This window comes from Balaenoptera musculus, chromosome 3 (genome assembly GCF_009873245.2).
Source record: "Balaenoptera musculus isolate JJ_BM4_2016_0621 chromosome 3, mBalMus1.pri.v3, whole genome shotgun sequence".
NCBI classification, from domain to species: Eukaryota; Metazoa; Chordata; class Mammalia; order Artiodactyla; family Balaenopteridae; genus Balaenoptera; species Balaenoptera musculus.
Window position 1 is genome coordinate 46,747,005 of NC_045787.1, and position 20,719 is coordinate 46,767,723.

Here is a 20,719-nt window from a genome sequence, read left to right on the forward strand (position 1 = left end):
GATTAAAAATTCTCCACAAACTTTGGAGTAAGAAGTTCCTCAACCTATTAAAGGACATTAAGAGGAAAAAAAAAAAAACTTTTATGTAACCTCATAGTCAATGGTGAAAGAACACTTGTCCCCTAAAATTGGAAATAAAAGAAAGGTATCTTTTCTCACTTTTTGTTTCATATCATTCTGGAAAATCCAAGTTAGTGCAATAAAGCAAGAAAAAGAAATAAAATGAATACGGATTGGTAAGGACAAAGTAAAACTCTGTTCTCAGATGACATGATTGTGCATGTAGACAATCTAAAAAAAACTACAAAAATTAATGAATGAATTTAATAAGTTTTCAAGATATAAAGGCAATATGCTAAAATCAATTATGTATCTACACTCTAATACCAAACAATTGCTAAATAAATTTTTCAGTTATATCATATGCCATTAAAAACATGAAGTCTTTAGGGATAAATTTACAGAAATATGTCTCTAAGACCTATACATTGAAAAATATAAAGTATTGCCAAGAGAAATTAAAGAAGATCTAAATAATTGGAGAGATTTATAACTTCCATGGATCACAAAAGTAAATATTTAAAAGATATTATTTCACCTCAAATTGATCTGTAGATTTAGTGCATTCCCAATCAAAACTGATATACTGATTCTAAATTTTGTATTAAAATGCAAAGGACCTTGAATACCTACAACATTTTTGAAAAGACCAAGATCGGAAGATTTAACTTTAAAAAGCTATATTTATCAAGACAGTTTAATGCTGTTATGAGGATAGATATAAAATTAATGAGAACCACACCAAGAGTCCAGAATTATTTCTACACTTATATGGTCAATTGATTTTTCTATGGCAAAAGGAAATTCTTTTCAACAGCTAGTGCAGGATATCCATATGAAAAAAAATAATCTTTGATCTTTACCTCACTTCATCTCTAAAAACTTCAGTTGAAAATGATCACAGACCTAAATGTAAAAGTTAAAACATTTAGAAGAAAACATTGGACAAAATCTTTCAATCATGGGATAGTCAAAGAATTAGATAGGATACACACATACAAATATAAAAGAAAAAAAATGATGAATTGGACTTCACCAAAATCTTAAAAATTCTATTCTTTAACAAAAACCTTTGAACAAATGAAAAGACAAGACAGATAGGGAGAAAATTTGCAATACATATCGGTCATAGAACTTGTCAGAACGTGTGAAGAGCTGTCATGACTCAGTAATAAGACAAACATCAGAATTTTTAAAAGTGGGCAAAAGATTTGAAAAGACACTTCACCAAAGAAGATACATAATATCAGTAGTCATCAAGGAATGTGAATTAAAACCATCATGAAATAACACTACATACCACTAGACTGGTTAGAATTTAAAAGATTGACAATATGAAATGTTAATGAGGATATGAAGCATATGAAACTTTCATAAATTTCTGGCTGGAGTGTAAAATGGTACAAGTACTTTGGAAAACAGTTTATCAGCTCTTTATAAATTTAACTGTCCACTTACTCTACAACCTGGAAATTCTGCTAGGTGTTTACCCAGAGACATAAATAAGTCTACCCAAATACTTGTACCCAATTTTTTCATAGCAGCTTTATTCATAATAGCCCAACACTGAAAACTGCCCAAGTAGTGAGTGGATAAACACATTGTCATTTTGCCATACAGTGGAATACTACACAGCAGTAAAAAGAATAAACTGCTGCTATGCTTGTTGTGTTTGTTTTTTTATTACTCCATATCAATATTACCACAAATTTAGCAGCTTAAAATGGCACACATTTATCATCTCCCAGTTCCTGTGGTCAGGAATCCAGGCATAGCCTATCTGGGTTCTCTTCTTAGGGTCTCACAAGTCTGCAATCAAGGTGTCAGCCAGGGCTGCATTTGTTACTGACCAGGGTTCTTGGACTCCTTAATCACTAGAAATTGGTAAGCGACCAGACAAGAAATTCAAGCAAGGTTTTACTGGGACTAGTGCTGTAGCACAAGGGAGCAAAAACAAGTAACAGGTTCCCTTGCTTCCTCCTCAAGTGGGGCAGGCAGCTGGTTCCTTATATGGGATGAGGGTAGTAGTGTGTCCAGGGCTCAGGCCATAGGGGTGGCTAAGGTGGTCTGCCCACGCCCTTCGTGGTGTTGTGTGCAGGGTTCATGTGCAGTACTCTGCTTTTGCTCCAGGCTCTCCAGAAGTGGCAGTTGGGTTTATGGTCTTTTTGTATCTTATTGTTCATAATTTTCCCCAACTGTGCAAGCACGCAGTTATTTTTAGTCCCTTATAGTTTCTTTGTATTTTGTTGCTGGAGGAGACCTTTGTCCAGGTGCAAGCACTGCAACAAAGGGTCCCAGGTCCCAACCTGTCTCACATTCTCATCTGGAGGCTTGAGTGTGGAAGGATCCACTTTCCCACACGTGTGGTTGTTGACAGCATTCAGTTCCTTGCAGTTGTAGGGCCGTGAGCTTCAGTTTTTTGCTTGATGTTGGCCAGAGACCACCATAACCTCCTTGAGGTCGCCAGCAATTTCTTGCCACATGAGATTCCCCAACATGGCCTTCTTCTCCCTTATAGCCAGGGAGGGAAAGAGAGACTCCAAAAAGAAGGATGCTATAATCTTATGTAACATCATCATGTAATCACATACATTCCATGACCTTTGCCATATTTTCATAGTTAGAAGTAAGTCACAGGTCCTGTCCTCACTCAAGGGGAAGAGATCATACAGAGGCATGAACACCAAGTGGTGGGGGTTTTGGAGGTTACCTTCAGAGTCTGTTTTCTATACACATTAACAGGGATTAAGATTATTTTATATTGAGTAAAATAAGCTAATGCAAAATAGTACATACTATAAGATTCCATTTATGTGAAGTTGTAGATAAGGCAAAACTAATCAACAGTGACAAAGAGTATTGATATAGCACTCACTGGGGGCTGTGGGTGAATTAAGGTGGGTGTTTGCATGTAGTCAGACACTAGGGAACTTTTGGAGATGATGGAAATGTTCTATACACTGATTGTGGTGCTGGTTACAAAGTTGTATACATTTGTCAGAACTCATGGAATTGCACACTTAAAATGGTTTCACTGTGTTGTATGTAAATTATACTTCAATAAAGTTGATTAAGAAAAAAGAACAGTAATAGCCAGCCATGAGCATCACAAAATTTGTAACTTAATTGTGCCAAGTAAATCTAATAATGTCCTTAAGAAACTGTTTAGAGTCAGTAATAAGAAACTAACTTATTTCGTAATATATCATTTGAAGAATTTTCAACGTGAAAAAATGTGGATTTTTTTTTTATATTCTTTATGATGTGTCAACACTCAGAACTGGCAAAGATCGTTTTTTGAAAGATGAAGCTTTATTAAAATGTTGTATTTTCCTTTAGTAGTGTAAACACATATTTCTAATGTATCCTTTGGATACAAACTGTTGATAACCTATCTATAATTTCAGCTCTGAATGGTCACCTACTGAATCTGGTGATAAATTTCTCATTTACCTTAACCCCTGTTGGTACTACTTCTAAAAGTGTATTAGCCATTTTCAGTTCTTATAGAATTTTGAAGAATGTATGCTTCATGAAGTATTTAACTTGCATGTTCACTTTTACGCTCATTATACTGTGTTATATTCCAATAAGAGTATTAAGGTTCAGTGAAAGTCTCATGCCCACTGATGAGAATGCAAATGAACATTGATGAAAGAATGCTAGGATCTTAAGGCATAAACTCTCCAGTTATCTTGCTAAATTCTATTCAAACAATGGTTACATTATAATGAAGACTGATACAGAACCCACCATACAAATATAATTAGCAATGGCAAAATCATTATATAATTCGTAATTGAATAGAGGTTCAGTTCCAGATTGTTCTGAGGTTAAAAAAAAAATAAATGTAATGATTTGATATTAACACTTATTTCTGTTCCTTCCTCCTCCTAACCTTTGCCAGCCATCAGCAGGACATTTCCTTTGTTGTATGTAGTGACTGGGAAACTAGGGATGATTATATAAATGAGTGATCACATTGAAAATTTCTAGCTGTAACCTTTATTGGATACATAACAGTGAACAGGCATCAACCATCATCTCAAGAAGACATTTCAAGTATCTGGTTATTGTAGAATTATAAATATTGTAAATTATATTGTAGAATTATTTATTTCAGAAATTGCATTTCTCTATCTAAACAGAAATCTTCTTCCTTGAGCCATTTAAAACAAAGCTAAAGGAAACCCTTATATCTTTCCTTAGAGAATAGTGTCTCATGAGACTGAATAGTCTAGGTAGTACTTAATACATTATCTGAATTATATTACTTTCTTATATCTATGAATGAATTTTATAAACTTATACAAAACCAGTAGGGTTTAGAAAACACATATCAGAGTTTCTTCAACCTATTCATCCACCGTGGAATTTTAAAAAGTTATTTGGATTCTACTGAAGTATTTTTCTTTTCCCAATCTTAAAAAAAACCTGAAAATGCTGTTTTATAGACTCATCAGTAAGGCAAATTGTTGTTTTTCTCATGGTGATAGTAAGTGTGCATTGTGCCATTATATTTTTTAACATGGTCTGATGCCAGTGGTAATGTTCATAGAGTCTAGAATACATGGCAATCAGGTTAAAAAGTGTAATAGGTTTTTTGGGGTCTTTTTTTTTTGGTTGCTTTTTAATTTTTATTGGAGTATAGTTGATTTATAATATTGTGTTAGTTTCAGGTAGACAGCAAAGTGAAAAAAGTGTAAGAGTTAATAATGATTTTTATTTTAGATAATATGGAAGTGTTTTGCTTTTTTTAATAAATTCTTTATTTATTTATGGCTGCCTTGGGTCTTTGTTGCTGCGTGCAGGCTTTCTCTAGTTGTGGCGGGTGGGGGCTACTCTTTTTTTTTAACATCTTTATTGGAGTATAATTGCTTTACAATGGTGTGTTAGTTTCTGCTTTATAACAAAGTGAATCAGTTATACATATACATATATCCCCATATCCCCACTCTCTTGCGTCTCCCTCCCACCCTCCCTATCCCACCCCTCTAGGTGGTCCCAAAGCACCGAGCTTATCTCCCTGTGCTATGCGGCTGCTTCCCACTAGCTATCTATTTTACATTTGGTAGTGTATATATGTCCATGCCACTCTCTCACTTTGTCCCAGCTTACTCTTTCCCTCCCCATAGCCTCAAGTCCATTCTCTAGTAGGTCTGCGTCTTTATTCCCAACTTGCCCCTAGGTTCTTCATGACCAATTTTTTGTTTGTTTTTTAGATTCCATATATATGTGTTAGCATACGGTATTTGTTTTTCTCTTTCTGACTTACTTCCCTCTGTATGACAGACTCTAGATCCATCCACCTCACTACAAATAACTCAATTTCATTTCTTTTTATGGCTGAGTAATATTCCATTGTATATATGTGCCACATCTTCTTTATCCATTCATCTGTCGATGGACACTTAGGTTGCTTCCATGTCCTGGCTATTGTAAATAGAGCTGCAGTGAACATTGTGGTACATGACTCTTTTTGAATTATGGTTTTCTCAGGGTATATGCCCAGTAGTGGGATTGCTGGGTCATACGGTAATTCTATTTTTAGTTTTTTAAGGAACCTCCATACTGTTCTCCATAGTGGCTGTATCAATTTACATTCCCACCAACAGTGCAAGAGGGTTCCCTTTTCTCCACACCCTCTCCAGCATTTATTGTTTGTAGATTTTTTGATGATGGCCATTCTGACCAGTGTGAGATGATATCTCATTGTAGTTTTGATTTGCATTTCTCTAATGATTAATGATGTTGAGCATTCTTTCATGTGTTTGTTGGCAATCTGTATATCTTTGGAGAAATGTCTATTTAGGTCTTCTGCCCATTTTTGGATTGGGTTGTTTGTTTCTTTGATATTGAGCTGCATGAACTGCTTGTAAATTTTGGAGATTAATCATCTGTCAGTTGCTTCATTTGCAAATATTTTCTCCCATTCTGAGGATTGTCTTTTTGTCTTGTTTATGGTTTCCTTTGCTGTGCAAAAGCTTTTAAGTTTCATTAGGTCCCATTTGTTTATTTTTGTTTTTATTTCCATTTCTCTAGGAGGTGGGTCAAAAAGGATCTTGCTGTGATTTATGTCATAGAGTGTTCTGCCTATGTTTTCCTCTAAGAGTTTTATAGTGTCTGGACTTACATTTAGGTCTTTAATCCATTTTGAGTTTACTTTTGTGTATGGTGTTAGGGAGTGTTCTAATTTCATTGTTTTACATGTAGCTGTCCAGTTTTCCCAGCACCACTTATTGAAGAGGCTGGGGCTACTCTTTGTTGCAACGCATGGGCTTCTCATTGCGGTGGCTTCTCTTGTTGTGGAGCACAGGCTCTTGGCGCACAGGCTTCAGTAGTTATGGCACACGGGCTCTGTAGTTGTGGCTCACGGGCTCTAGAGCGCAGGCTGAGGAGTTGTGGCACCCGGGTTTAGTTGCTCTGCGGCATGTGGGATCTTCCCGGACCAGGGCTCAGACCCATGTCCCATGCATTGGCAGGTGGATTCTTAACCACTGCGCCAGCAGGGAAGCTCATGAAAGTGTTTTTGAATCAAGATATATAGTTGTTGCTGAAAGGATTATACTTAATGGTAGCCCTAGCATGGGGGTTGGCAAACTTTTTCCTTAAAGGGCCAGATGGTAAATATTTTAGGCTTTGTGGGCCATATGGTTTTTGTTACAGCTGCTCAACTCTGCCATTGTAGCCCACATTATAATAGATAATATGTAAATAAATAAGTGTAACTGTGTTCCAATAAAACATTATTTACAGAGGCTGAAATTTGAATTCTATTTAATTTTCATGTGTCATGAAATATTGTTCTTTGTTGGTTATTTTTTTCAGCCATTAAAACAAAAAACAAGCCATGGGCCGAATTTTGCTTGCAGGCTATAGTTTTACAGCCCCTGCCATAGCAGTTGATTTTTCTGAATTAACTTTTTAATCCAAATTAGAACTGAAGATTTATTGCTTAAAACCTTTTAGAGGTATATGGCTCATGGTGAATTATTTTAAAAGAACTCTCTTTCCTGGGGAAATAAAATGCCCATAAACATAGACAAGTACCCCTTATTTTGACCATAAAGAGGCAGTTGAAAACTTCCATAAACCACTTATTTCCTTGATCGTACAGCGGAATCTTGCTGTTGCTAAGCTGGGTTTTCTAATACAGGTCAAAATCCCATTACAATGAATATTTTTATAGTGAAAGTATTTTATAGTGGAAGTATTCATTCAACAACTGTATTTAAGTACCTACTCTTTCGAGGCATTTAGATGGTAGAAAAATAAATCTCCCGTGGATGCATCCTGTCTTTGACAACCTTCCAGCCTAACAAGAAATATGAAGTTTGTGCAAGTTGTGGCTAGAAATGGACCAAATAGAGCTGGAAGCTAATAAGAAGAGGATGCAGAAAATAATAACAGAGATAGAAGTTCAGAAACAAAAATAGAGAAGGCAAAACACTGGGTCTGTATTGAAAATACACGTATGGGGTCAGTGCAAGAGAGAACAAAGTAGGGAGAAATAACTCATCACAGGCCCACAGTTGAATGTTGCTCTTTGTACCCCCACAATCATTCATTACTGGGCTTGTCATGAGGATAGGTCCCACTGCTATTACTTGGATGACAGAAGGCAGGCTAGCAGAGCTAGCCTGTCAGAAGAGAAGGTGGCTGCTGAATGGGCAGAGCTCAGATTTTAGAGCCGGTTCAACCAGCATTTGATTCTCAGACTGTTACTTGCTAAATATGTGAGTTTCGGCAAGTTGCTTAATCTTCAGTTTCCCAATCTGTAAAATGGGGTGAATCTTATTTTTTGACATGTAGTCAGTGTTGTGACCTATTCCTCTTCCTAGCTTAGTGTTCTTTGCTTGTTGCTTATAAACTTTGAGAAACTGGTTACTAGAGCATGGATGGTTTTTGGATCCAGAGACAGGGTCAGATCTGGATTCAAATTCCACCATTACTACTTAATGTATAAATTTGGGAATGTCATTGAATTTCTCTATAAAATAAGCATACTTCATGATTTTGTAATGAAGATTGAATTAACTCAAGTGATAAAATAGTAGTTTCTACTTTTCAAAGACTATATTCCTTACAGTGTGTTTTCTCACAGTTTCCTATGTATCCTCATAGGCCAAGCAGGTTTTGTTGATCTTTGCTTTTTTGAGTCTGTTATAAAAAATACAGGTTTACTGAATAATAGTGATAGTGATAACTTAGACTTGCATGTTTACTCTATGCCAGACTCTGAGCTAAGAATTTATATATACTATTTCATATAACTTTCACAATGTAGATACTAAAATGTAGATACTAGTATTATGATTTTACAGATGCTTAGAAAATTAAATAACTTGCCTCAGGTAACACAGCTAGTAAGTACTTAAGTTGGGATTTGAACCCCCAAAATCTGCCTCTGCTCTGCTAAGTACTATACCATGTCCTCATGTGATTCTGATACACTTCTCTAGAGGCAGTTGCCCCACTCCCTTCCTATTGCTAAAGCATCTAGCACAGTGCCCAGTGTCCAGTAGGCACTTCACAAATACGGGCTCTTTCTACTCTGCCTCTCATCTCCCAAATGGTGGAGCTAAGATACCAACCATATGAGATAAACTGCTTGCTAGAACAGATTAGAAGAGAAGTCTCTGTAAATGAAGACTTTTCTACATCCATTCTTTTACATATTGAGCAGTAATTGGTTCACATTTCCAGGATAATATAACTTTAATATTGCCATGAAGTTTACTGTATTATGATTTGGCCTATATGCTATATATACCCTAAATTGAATTCAGATGATTATGGGGTATGATTTTAGTTATGAAACTATCCCCTCTACATCCTCCCCACACTTAAGTATTTTTTATGACACAAATCATTACCTATATGTTTCTTTTCTGTGCCCCCTTCACTAATATATATGCTACAGGAGAGGAGGGAACTCATGTGCCTAAAACAATATATAACAGGTGCTTAATACATATTTGTTTCATGCATGAATGAATAAAATATGCAAATTATAAAAACCTTACATTTAAATATTATTTTTCTTTCTAGCTTGGATCAGAAAAACAAGAAAGACTCCACCTACTATGGAGGTAAGAATACTCAAGGAAAATATTCAAATATGTGTTTATAATGCTGTGTTTCTCAATTGGGAGTTTGTACTCTCAGGGATACGTGAAGCCTCTAAAATATATGTGATGCCACCTCTCCAAAGCATTAATTTTACCCCATAGAAAATAATGTCAAACATTTTTATAATAAAATAAATGCACAAATTATGGGATGTAACAAAATCCATATAAAATTTTAAATGAAATAATAAAAATTTAAAGCAAAATAAAAACACTTTAGAGAATGTTTGGACTTACAGCAGCTTGCATCAGGTCATTTCCCTGTCCCCTGGGAGTTCTCTGTTCTGATACAGGTGCTTTGGTGGAAAAGTTTGAGAAACACTAAATCTCTTGGTCCTCTCCAAATCATGCTCTGCTTATTTTGCCCTTAATTTTATATAAAACATAAAATTTTATAATTTTATATAAATTTAACACCATCTAGTATCTGATGAAACTTATTACAATTAGCATGTAATATGTAACACTCGGTAACTAATAGTTGAATTGAATTTTTATTTAAAACTTAAAAACAGGGAATTCCTTGGCAGTCCAGTGGTTAGGACTCCGCGCTTTCACTGCCCAGGTTCAATCCCTGGTTGGGGAACTAAGATCCTGCAAACCACGTGGCGCGGCCAAAAACAAAATAAAATCTTTAGAAACATAGTTAGGGTGGGATGCAGAATAAAAAGCATAGCAATGCTGTGGTATTTGTGTTTTAAAAACATGATTATTTCATAATTTTTATTTTAAAACAATAGCATAAGATGTTCTAAAGTTAGTTTGTAAGAAATAAATGTATTTCATAAAAGGGAAGTTTTCAAATTCATTAATATACTACCTATTCCTTTTTCTCTGCTACTGAGAACTCCTCTTTTCCCTCCCCTATTCCCTCACTACTGCAACCCTGCTGACAATGTAAATGGGCTCCGATACTCAGGCCACAATTTTTAAGAGGTGGGATACTCCAGGGCAGAATTTATGATGACCTATAAATTGGCATACCTATCTTTACTTGTTCCATTCCTCCTGGACTGACCCCATCAATGTGTGTCTGCCTGGGGTCTGAGTGAGCACATCTCTAAGCCTATTTCTAGCTTTGTATGTTGCTTCTACCTTGACCTTGTCCTACTCTTCTCAGACCCTTTTTTCTAATATCAGTGAACCTTGGAATAAAAGCGAAAAAAAGTCAATGTGATCCAATATTCAGAAGTATCCCCTGTGGTTTCCAGTGGTAGGATGGATCAAGGAGTCTTTCTGATTCCCCTTCTCTGGGCCATAATAAGAGCTACTGTTCTCAGAGAAAAAGGTGTTTCTTCTATCCTCCAGACTTTGAAAGCCTTCTTCCATGGAAACATTGATACTTGCAAAGTGATTAGATGGAGGCAACTGCAATAATCAGGCCTAAGGCACTACTCCTATAAATGTTAGGTAATCCCAGTATCTCAGACAAGATCCAGTCAGAACAGTGAGACCAAGTCATTCCATCCATGGTGCTCACATTCTTGAATATCGAAAAAGGAGCCCTCTGTTGCCTCTTTTCTAATGTACTGTTAATCACATCGTTCTTTATGCTCTTCTATACCTCCCAACAGACACACACACACACACACACACACAAATGCACACACCCTTTTCTCTCCCTCATGACCCTTTCCATTGTGTTTCAGGAATTTCCGTTTCTTTATTAGCAAATTACCCTTCACCTTTAATATTGTCCTAGGAACTTTCTCTACCACAGAGCCTCAAGTAAAATCTATCTGTGTCTAAAAGATAATGAGTCTCTTTTTTCCTTGAGGTGAATTGTGCTCATTTTCCTACAACCCATAGAAAGTGGGTTCGATTGCTCCTACCTTCCCCCAGTCAGTTCCAAAATATTATTCCATTTTGTGAGCCCAGGAGAGTGTGGTACCTTTGCAATCCAAGTAGATTTCTCTCGACCTGTTCATCATTTTTATCTTTGCTAGCCTCTAGGGCACTCTCCCACACTGATGGCAGAGATTAGAACCAGACTTGTGGTTTTTTCCCGTCAGTGTCTTCCCAAGTCTTAGCCATTTACTTCTTTGACTTCATCCACACCAGTATCCCTACTTCAATAAACAACCACTTCCATAGCCACACCTTAGTTCGTGTCATCTCCAAACATCATTCTATCACTAAAACTTATAAACTCTTCAATCCCAGATTTTACATCTATCATGTTAAGAGGGAGGAAAAACCTATTTACTGTAAAAATAAGTCATGTATACAGAAGACCACAAGAATTAAATGTATTGTTTAATAGGTTATTATAAGGCAAATTCCACCCAAGTCAAGAAACAGAACTTTACCAGCTACTCATGTGCCCGATCTCAATACAACCTCCTTTTCCCCACAAAAGCAACCCTGAACCTGACTTTTATAGTAATTGTTTACTCGCATGTTTAAATAATCTTCTCAGCCAAATGTACACTATAGTTTAGACTTGCCCATTTTGTAAAAACTTCATATTTGTTTTAAATCTCTTTCAGTTTATATGTTCTTCCTCCATCACTTTTATTTCCTTACAAATTTATCTGTTGAAAAACCCAGCCCATTTGACTTAAAGAGTTTGCCACAGTCTAGATTTTGCTGATCTTATGCTCTCTGTGTAATGCAACATGTTCCCCTGCTCCTCTGTCTTTCTTCCACATTGGCAGCTGGATCCAGAAGCTAGATATTGATGTGTGATCCTTTTGTCAAGAATGTAGAAAATGTTTGGCAAGACTACAGAAGAGCATTATGTCTGGTTGTCCTTCTTTTTGTGATCTTTGTAATTGCTCATGCTTAATACCTATATCAATTCATTGGAAACAACCTCCTATTCTTGCATATCTGTTGAAACTAGTTTGTTTTCAAGATGCTACCAGTAATTTGAGTTCTCTACTTTTTTTCAAATCTCTTAGTGAACTCCCACCCCCAAATAGACTTCCGCCCATATCACCTGTAGACTATGGCTGAAGGTTAGCCAGTAGCAATTAGAATACCATTTACAATAGCATCAGAAAGCATAAAATACCCTGATATAAATTAAGCAAATATATGCAACATGTAGACTTTTTAAAATAATTAATTAATTAATTATTTATTTATGTGTGTGTATGTATTTATGTATGTCTGTGTTGGGTCTTCATTGCTGTGCGAGGGCTTTCTCTAGTTGCGGCGAGCAGGGGCTACTCTTTGTTGCGGTGTGCGGGCTTCTCATTGCAGTGACTTCTCTTGTTGCAGAGCACGGGCTCTAAGCGCGCAGGCTTCAGTAGTTGTGACACGTGAGCAGTTGTGGCGCGTGGGCTTAGCTGCTCCGTGGCATGTGGGATCTTCCCGGACCACGGCTTGAACCCATGTCCCTTCCATTGGCAGGCGGATTCTTAACCACTGCACCACCAGGGAAGTCCCAAGACATGTAGACTTAAAACTATAAAACACTGGTGAGAGAAATTAAAGAAGACCTAAATTAATGGGGAGAAATACCTCTTCATGGATTGGAATATTCAATATTGCTAAGATGTTAGTTCTCCCAATTTATTCACAGCAATAATTCTTTTTTTTTTTTTTTTCTGGCCTCGCAGCCTGTGGGATCTTAGTTCCCGAACCAGGGATCGAATCTGTGCCCCCTGCGGTGGAAGTGTGGAGACTTAACCACTGGACCATCAGGGAAGTCCCTCACAGCAGTGATTCTTATGCTTTGTCATGCACCAGTTACAGGGAGGGCTTGTTAAAACACAGATTGCAAGGCCTTATTCCCAGAGTTTTTGATCCACAAGGTCTGAGGTAAGGCCTGAATATTTGCATTCATAACAAGTTCCCTGGTGATGGTAATGCTGCTGGGCAAGAGCCCTTACTTTGTGAACCACTATCTATAGACTCAATCAAATAAAAATCCAGTTAAAATCCCATTAGACTTGTTTTGGTAGAAATCAACATGCTGATTCTAAAATATATATGGAAATGCAAAGGACCTAGAATAGCTGAAAGCAATCATGAAAAAGGAGACGACAATTAAAGGACTTATGCTGCCTGGCTTTAAGACTTACTCTAAAACTATAATAATTAAGAAAGTGTGGGGACTCTTCTGGCAGTCCAGCACTTAAGACTTCAGCTTACAATGCAGGGGGTGCAGGTTCGATCCCCGGTCAGGGAGCTAAGATCCCACATGCCTCGGGACCAAAAAACCAAAAAATAAAATAAAAATAAAACAGAAGCAATATTTTAACAAATTCAATGAAGACTTTAAAAATGGTCCACATCAAAAAAAAAATATTAAAAAAAAAAGAGACAATGTGGTACTGGCATAAGGATATATAAACAAATAAATGGAAAAGAATAGAGAGTTTAGAAATAGTATACAGCCAGTTGGTTTTTGGCAGTAGCACCAAAGGAACACAGTTAGGAATGGAAAGTCTTCATAACAAGTGGTGCTAGAATAACTTAATATCCATATGGAAAAAGCTGAACCTTGATCCCTACCTCACATCATACACAAATATTAATTAAAGATGGACCATAGACTAAACATAAAAGCTAAAACTATAATGCTTCTACAAAAAGACATAGTGGAATATCTTCACAACTTTGGGGTAGACAGGAGACAGAAAGCACTATCCATAAAGGAAAAACATTGGTAAATTGAACCTAATCAAAATTAAGAGAACAAACATATGGACACCAAGGGGGGAAAGGGGAGGTGGGATGAATTGGGAGATTGGGATTGACATATATACACTATTGATACTATGTATAAAGTAGATAACCAGTGAGAACCTACTGTATAGCTCAGGGAACTCGGTCCTCTGCGGTGACCTAAATGGGAAGGAAATCTAACAAAGAGGGCAGATATATATATCTGATTCACTTTGCTGTACAGTAGAAACCAACACAACATTGTAAAGCAACTATACTCCAATAAAAATTAATTATAAAAACAAACAAACAAAAAACTAATGCTCATCAAAAGAGAACATTAGGAAAGCAACAGACTGGGAGAAAATAATCACAGTACATGTATCTGACAAAGGACTTGTATCCAGACTATATAAAGAACACTTCAACTCAATGATAAAAGACAGAGCTAATAAAAAGGGGTGAAAATCTTGAATTGGCTTTAATAAGATTCAAGAATGGCCAGTAAGCATATGAAAAGATACTTAACATCACTAGTCACCGTAATGGGATACCACCACACATCTATGAAAATGGCTAAAATTTAGAAGATTGACAATAACCATAACTAGAACAACCATAAACGTTCATTATATAACCATACAGTGCTGATTGGTGTGAAAATGATATAACCATTCTCAAAAGCTGACAGTTTCTTATAAAGTCAAACGTACGCCTACCCTATAACTCAACAGTTTCTCTCCTGGCCACCTTGAAGGCTGAAGGAATCAATTTTTAGGCACACTTCTTGGGAAGCTCTGGCCAAAAGATCTAGTTCCTTGAAATTCCATTTAAGCCTCCTGCCCTGCCCAACTTTCTAGCTTTCCTCCTTATATTTGTTATACCCATCCTACTTTCCAAGGCACTCCTTGCTCTTTCTCAAGTTGAATATCTTCTTTCTCTCCCATCAGCAGGACACTTCTGCTCATGCTTAATTCTGTTTAAAAGGCCCTTTAAAATTCTGTGATACTTTCCTTAACTTTTTTCCCAACTTCTTAACTCATAGAGTTAGTCACTTCTTTCTTGATGTAGCTACACTGCCTTGTGCACCTATATAACCCTTTGAGTTCAGTGTTATAATTACTTGTTTTATTTGTCCATCTTGCTGACTATGTTGTGGGCTATATGGCACAGGGATTATGTCTTATTCGTTTATATGTCAGACGCACCTAACACAGAACCTGATTCATTATTAGTTAGATAGGCTTTTATTGACAGACTTGAAAATCTCAATGCCATGTAAGTATATTACATGGTTTGTATGACACAGTTTGAATTTCCAGCAACCAACTATAAAATAACCCTGAGAAACTGAACATATTTTGAAATTGAGCATTGCTTTTTTCATGAAAATTCAGTTTTACTGCAGGTTGCCAATATAGTTCAACACCTGTTCATCAGTTCAGTACAAGTTGAATTAACATTTCACAAAATTAATGAAGTAGACTTTTCCTAGTCTTGACTCTATCCCGTTAGAAGCCATATGCAGCAAGTATTCTGAAATATTGCTTCTCCTTTCATCCTGACAAGATAGTAGGAAACAAAGTTTTCTGTTTGAAAAAGTAAATAAATGTATTGCCAAGTATTGACAAAATACATGACTCAGCAACAGGTTTACAGACAGTAGAAAAAAGCCATAATATTAGAGCTCCCTCACTTCATTTTTAATACATATGCTCCATGAAAGAGGAAGAGGAAATTCTAGAAATCAGTAGAGAATGGAGTTGGATGGTGATACTGTAGTCGAAGGAGAGGCTAGGGCAGCTAGGTAGGACCATACTGCACAGCACCTTGTTTACTTGACCATGTTCTCAGATCTGGGCTGGAGGCTCCAAAGACTCATTTTCTGTCCATGTCCAAGGTGATTTGGCTCTAAAAGATATCACAGTGACTAAAACACAAGAGAATTTGAAAGTGTTGCCAGAATTCCAGTATATTAATTTATAGTAAGAAATTAAGTTGGCATAGGAAAAAAACAGTAGGATATCTGGTGAGTGCAGCATTAGGATAAGGGAAGTTAAGTAGTAAAATAAATGTTTAATTGCATCCAGCCTAAAATCACCTGTTGTGTCCATCTCACAATAGGGATTGTCTGACTCATAGGAATGGAAATATTTAAATAGAATTGACCACAGTTCCCAATATCTGTCTTTATCCTAGGAATAGCCTTATGATTTGGAATAGAAAAATATTGCCACATGCGTATTAAGGTTTTTGCTCCCATGAACAGTGTTTTTATGGATTGCCAGCATTTGTTTCTATGATTATCCTTTTTTCTCTGCTACTCCTTTCTGATTGACCTGTTATTTCTTTTGCTATTACACTAGTTATATTATGGTCAAATGTTGCTGGCCCTGCAGCCCTTCTTTTGTTTTACTCTTTTCATATCTCTGCCCTGGCCCATAATGTGTTGATCTTGCAGTTTAACTTTCAGAAAAGAATCTTATTTCTGAATTTCTGAAGCCCATTTCATTGTTGTCTCTAAGTGACTGACATTTATTGAGTGAGTTCTCTGTGCCTAGTATTATTAGTTCATTTTATAAGTTACAGAATTGAAATGTCTTAAAATTGACATTTTGCATATATAATCCTATTTTCCTACTGACTTAAATGGGGAGTGTATGTTCTTATGGAAAAATAGACCCCTACCCCAAACCTCACAATCTCACTTTTGGGAATACAGTCGAATTGGATAAGAAAATTATAACATGTTCATACACTGCATTAAAACATCATTCATTAAAAATGAATGAACTAGAGCTGCATGTATCAACATGGATAAATCTCAGAAACATAATATTGAGTAAAAAGAGCAAGTTGCAGAAGATTTCGTACAACATGATACCATTTATATAAAGTTTGAAGGCAGGGAAAGAAAAAGGAATTTCAAGTAAAGTTAGTCAATTAAACACACGAGTTTACTTTCTCTTTTTAAGCCTAATGAAAATGGCAGTAAAGGGGGTCACTTTTAAAAGCATAAGGTCAAAGAAAAATTGAAGAGGCAAATGAAGCAACAATGTTTTGGAAGCTGGAAAGCAGATGAGCAATGTTAACAAATTTAGCAAAACTGAGAAGTACGACCCCTAATCTAGCAGAAGAGAAAGCTTAGAAGAAACCCAGTTTAAACCACAGAACCCCAGAATGCTCAGTAATTGGCAGTGCCAGGAAACTGAAAGTGGAGTTGAGGCTGGTGCTAAAAACAGTAACCTGGTTGAAAATCTATTTAAGAAGCAATTAGATATTAACCAATAAATGTAGAAGAAATAACAGAGTTGGAAAATCACCATTTTTCAGCTGTCATTGTGATAATCGATTCAGGGGAAAATCATTAGTGGATATTAAAACCATTGGATCAAATTTTGTTGGGGAACAGGGTATTTACCTGGTCTCAAGGTACTTCCCTGAAGATTACTTATTAATTACAAAGGGGAAGAAAAAGTAACTTTATAGTGGGCACATTGGCCATACCACCGTAACCAGCTAGTCAAAAGTGCCAAGTAGAACAGCCTTGACGTCATGTTTGTCTCTTTGTATGATGCACTGAAAGTAAGACATCATTCAGTAGTATTTTTTTTAAATGCACAAACTTAATCTAATCACGGGGAAGTAACCAGAAAACTTCATGAAACGCCAGGCCAGTCATATCAGTGTAATGAACAACAAAGAAAGACTAACCAACCTGACGACCAAATACGACATGTGATCCTGAATTGAGGGAAAACCTTAGCTATAAAGGACAGTATTGGGGTATTTTTAAAAATTTGAACATGAACTATATATTAAATAATAGCATTGTACCAATGTTAAATCTCCTGAAGAAAAAGAAAAGGACATTGTTAAAAGTCCCTTTGTGAAAGTCTGAAAACCAGGCAACTTTTCTACCCAGTTGAAACCTGGAGGTTTATTCATGGCAAAGGGAAAACAGTACAGACTGTTTTCCAGACATATTTGAGGGAAGAGGTACATTCGGAAAAATAGAGGGATTAAATGAACACATATATACTGAACATATCAAGTTGAATTATAGATAAGTATGTGGAAAATGAACAGACTTCATTTGTTATCTCCAAAAAAGTAAACCTTGGGTAGGAGAAGGAAAAATAATTCTAGTATACAGATAACTCACTTGTTGATAGTGTTTACTCATAATAATATAAATTTGAATATTGATTTACAACTATACTGAGGATATGGGATGGGATAAATCCTCATTTTCAGTAATGAGAAGTTAATATACAATGCTTGAAACTGAATAATAAAGAATGATAATATAAGAATGTTATGGAAGGGTTGGGGCAAAGTCTGTTTGATAGCTGTCAAACACTTTTGTGGCTCCCTGGTTTGGCCTGTACCATACATATCAGCTAAAAGAATATAAAGTAGTTGCTTCTAGGGAAAGGGAAATAATATTTTTCATAATAAGCCTTTTACGATGATGTGTGCTGACAAACTATGTGAATATATAACTTTAAAGAAAAGAATTTGAAAAAACACATACACAGTGCCGTAGATGAGGGGTAGCCAAGTTTTTCTTTAGAGCACCTGATAGTAAATATTTTGGCCATTGTGAGACAATCTCTGTTGCAACTATTTAACATTGCCGTTTTACTGTGAAAGCACTTATGGACAATATGTAAACCAGTGAGTGTGGCTGTGCCCTATATAACTTTGTATACAAAACAAGTGGCAGCTGGATCCTAGTTTGCCAACCCCAGCTGTTGATCAGTGGTTTTCAAATTGGGATACCTGTACCCTGGGTACACAAAGACTTCCTGTGGGATATACAGGTATGAATAGCTTTAAAGCAATTAATTTCCATATTCTCTCTTTCCATATGTAGTCCTTCCTAAAAAAAGATCTGCCTGAGAACTCCTTCTGGTCTGCCAGTTCTCCTTTCTGACTTTTTTCATAATCATCTGTCTTTCAAAACAAAAGCTTACTTCTTGTCCATCCTAAATCTTACTATGGTGCGTTGCCTTGGGGTTTAAAAATCAGGGCAGCAAACAAAGAGACTATCGGAGAGTCTCTCCTGAGAGAGAGTCCCTTGAGAACAAAATAGAGAAAGCTTCAATAAAAATTATTGAAAGGGGCAACACATTATTTCATCCAGGTGACAAACTCATAGTAAGGCTCCATGCCTTATAGTTTCTCTGTCTACCTAGCTAGCTAGCTATCCATTTATCTATCTTAAAATTAAAATTCACAAGTGAGAAAGTTGTCATGGGGACACATAATAACACATTTATTTGAATTTTAAAATTAAGTTAGAATTTTTCTGAGCGTAAGTTGAATTTGGGTGATTGCATTTGACAACGAAGACTGGCTTTGCCAATTAAGTTGTATGGTTATATTCTCTGTAAATTGAATAAACTAAACTGCAGCTCCAAGGCTTTGACAAAAACATATTTAAAGCATGCATTTGATATGCAATAAACTGGAAAATACATCCTTTGCCATTATTTAAGTGTCAAATATGCAAGGCGGTACATAGTTTTTAAAAGTCTTAGGAGATAAGTATGTAAAAAATTTTTTTAAATCACTGCTGTTTTGTTTATTGATATATAAAGATGTAGTGAAAGTATAAAAACATGCATGAATAAGTAGGTATTACCGCTGGGGAAGGAGAATGTAGATGGGGGGTCACAGAGCATTTTATTGGTCACGTCTGTAGTGTTTTTTTTCTTAAGTTGGATGGTGGTCATATCTGTAGTGTTTTCTTTCTTAAGTTGGTCATATTCTTAGTGTTTTATTTCTTAAGTTGGATGGTGGGCACATGAGTGTATATTATATTATTAGCTATATTTATTTATACACATGAAACAGTTCATTTAAAAAGAATACAATGAAACCTCGTAATCATATATTTTAAGAGAACATGTTGGATCCCTGATAGAAAAATAAGATATTCAGAATAAACTGAAAAATGAAATCCTTGAAATTCTGAAATACCAAAAGCACTTAAGGAATTACATAACAATATGAGTAAGAAATAATCAGTGTGGTTTAGGTTTTGGAATTCCTTTTTAAAGACTTAATGCTTATATAGCTTTATTGTTCATTCAGTTATTTATCAAGCATCTAGTATGTGCTTAATAGGTAATATAATTTCTTTGTAGACATATGTTGTACATAACAACTTGTCCTAGATATCTTAACTCTGTTAAATTATGTGGAAACTGCTTTTAGTATCATCTTTTTTCCTCTGTGAAACTGAATTAGTCTGATTCTTTACAGTTGCAAGGAAAAAACATTCACATATTGCCTTCAGAAATTGGATCTTATTGCAAGTTTACACAGGAGCATTATATCTTTGGTGGTACAGTCATTTTGAGATCTTTGGTTTCCAGGATTGGAAAGGATATATCCTGAGCTTGATCAACATACCATTCTTTATTTACCTACTAGCATTTCTGCCTCCCCAAAGGAAAAGTTGTGGTTGAATGGGTTTACCACCGTCCACAATGAAAGGTCCCTGTTGGGCCGAGTTTTATGCCAGTCTATTGACCTCTTTTATACCTAACTCATTTGTGGCTGCCTTTAAACAGACGGAGAAGCAGGCTTGTCCCCATTCAGGAGTGCCTGAAGCCCAGAAATTTATACCTGCCAGTGTAATTCTTGGGCACTTTTGTGACTCTCTGGCTTGGCCTATTCACTATGACCTTACTTGATTTTTTTTCCTTTGTTTTATTAAATAATTAATATAACAATAATATTTAATAGAAATAATAAATTACCCCAAATTCTGTGGCTGGCTGCACAATTCTTAACTTTAACAAGTTAATTTACCCATGTATACATTGGCAAATAATTGTAATTTTGGTATGTTTATTGTTTTGTATTCTGATGTTTTCATTTAACTGTCATGATAAAGG

At 36.0% G+C, this 20,719-nt stretch overlaps 1 protein-coding gene across 1 annotated transcript in view; it reads left to right on the top strand.

Moving 5' to 3' along the window:
- Positions 1–20,719, top strand: part of NDUFAF2 (NADH:ubiquinone oxidoreductase complex assembly factor 2) — a 180,137-nt gene that overhangs the window by 130,590 nt on the left and 28,828 nt on the right. The window contains exon 3 of the mRNA XM_036849307.1: positions 9,112–9,152. Within this exon, the coding sequence (XP_036705202.1) occupies positions 9,112–9,152 (41 nt within the window). The remainder of the gene's footprint in view (positions 1–9,111; positions 9,153–20,719) is intronic.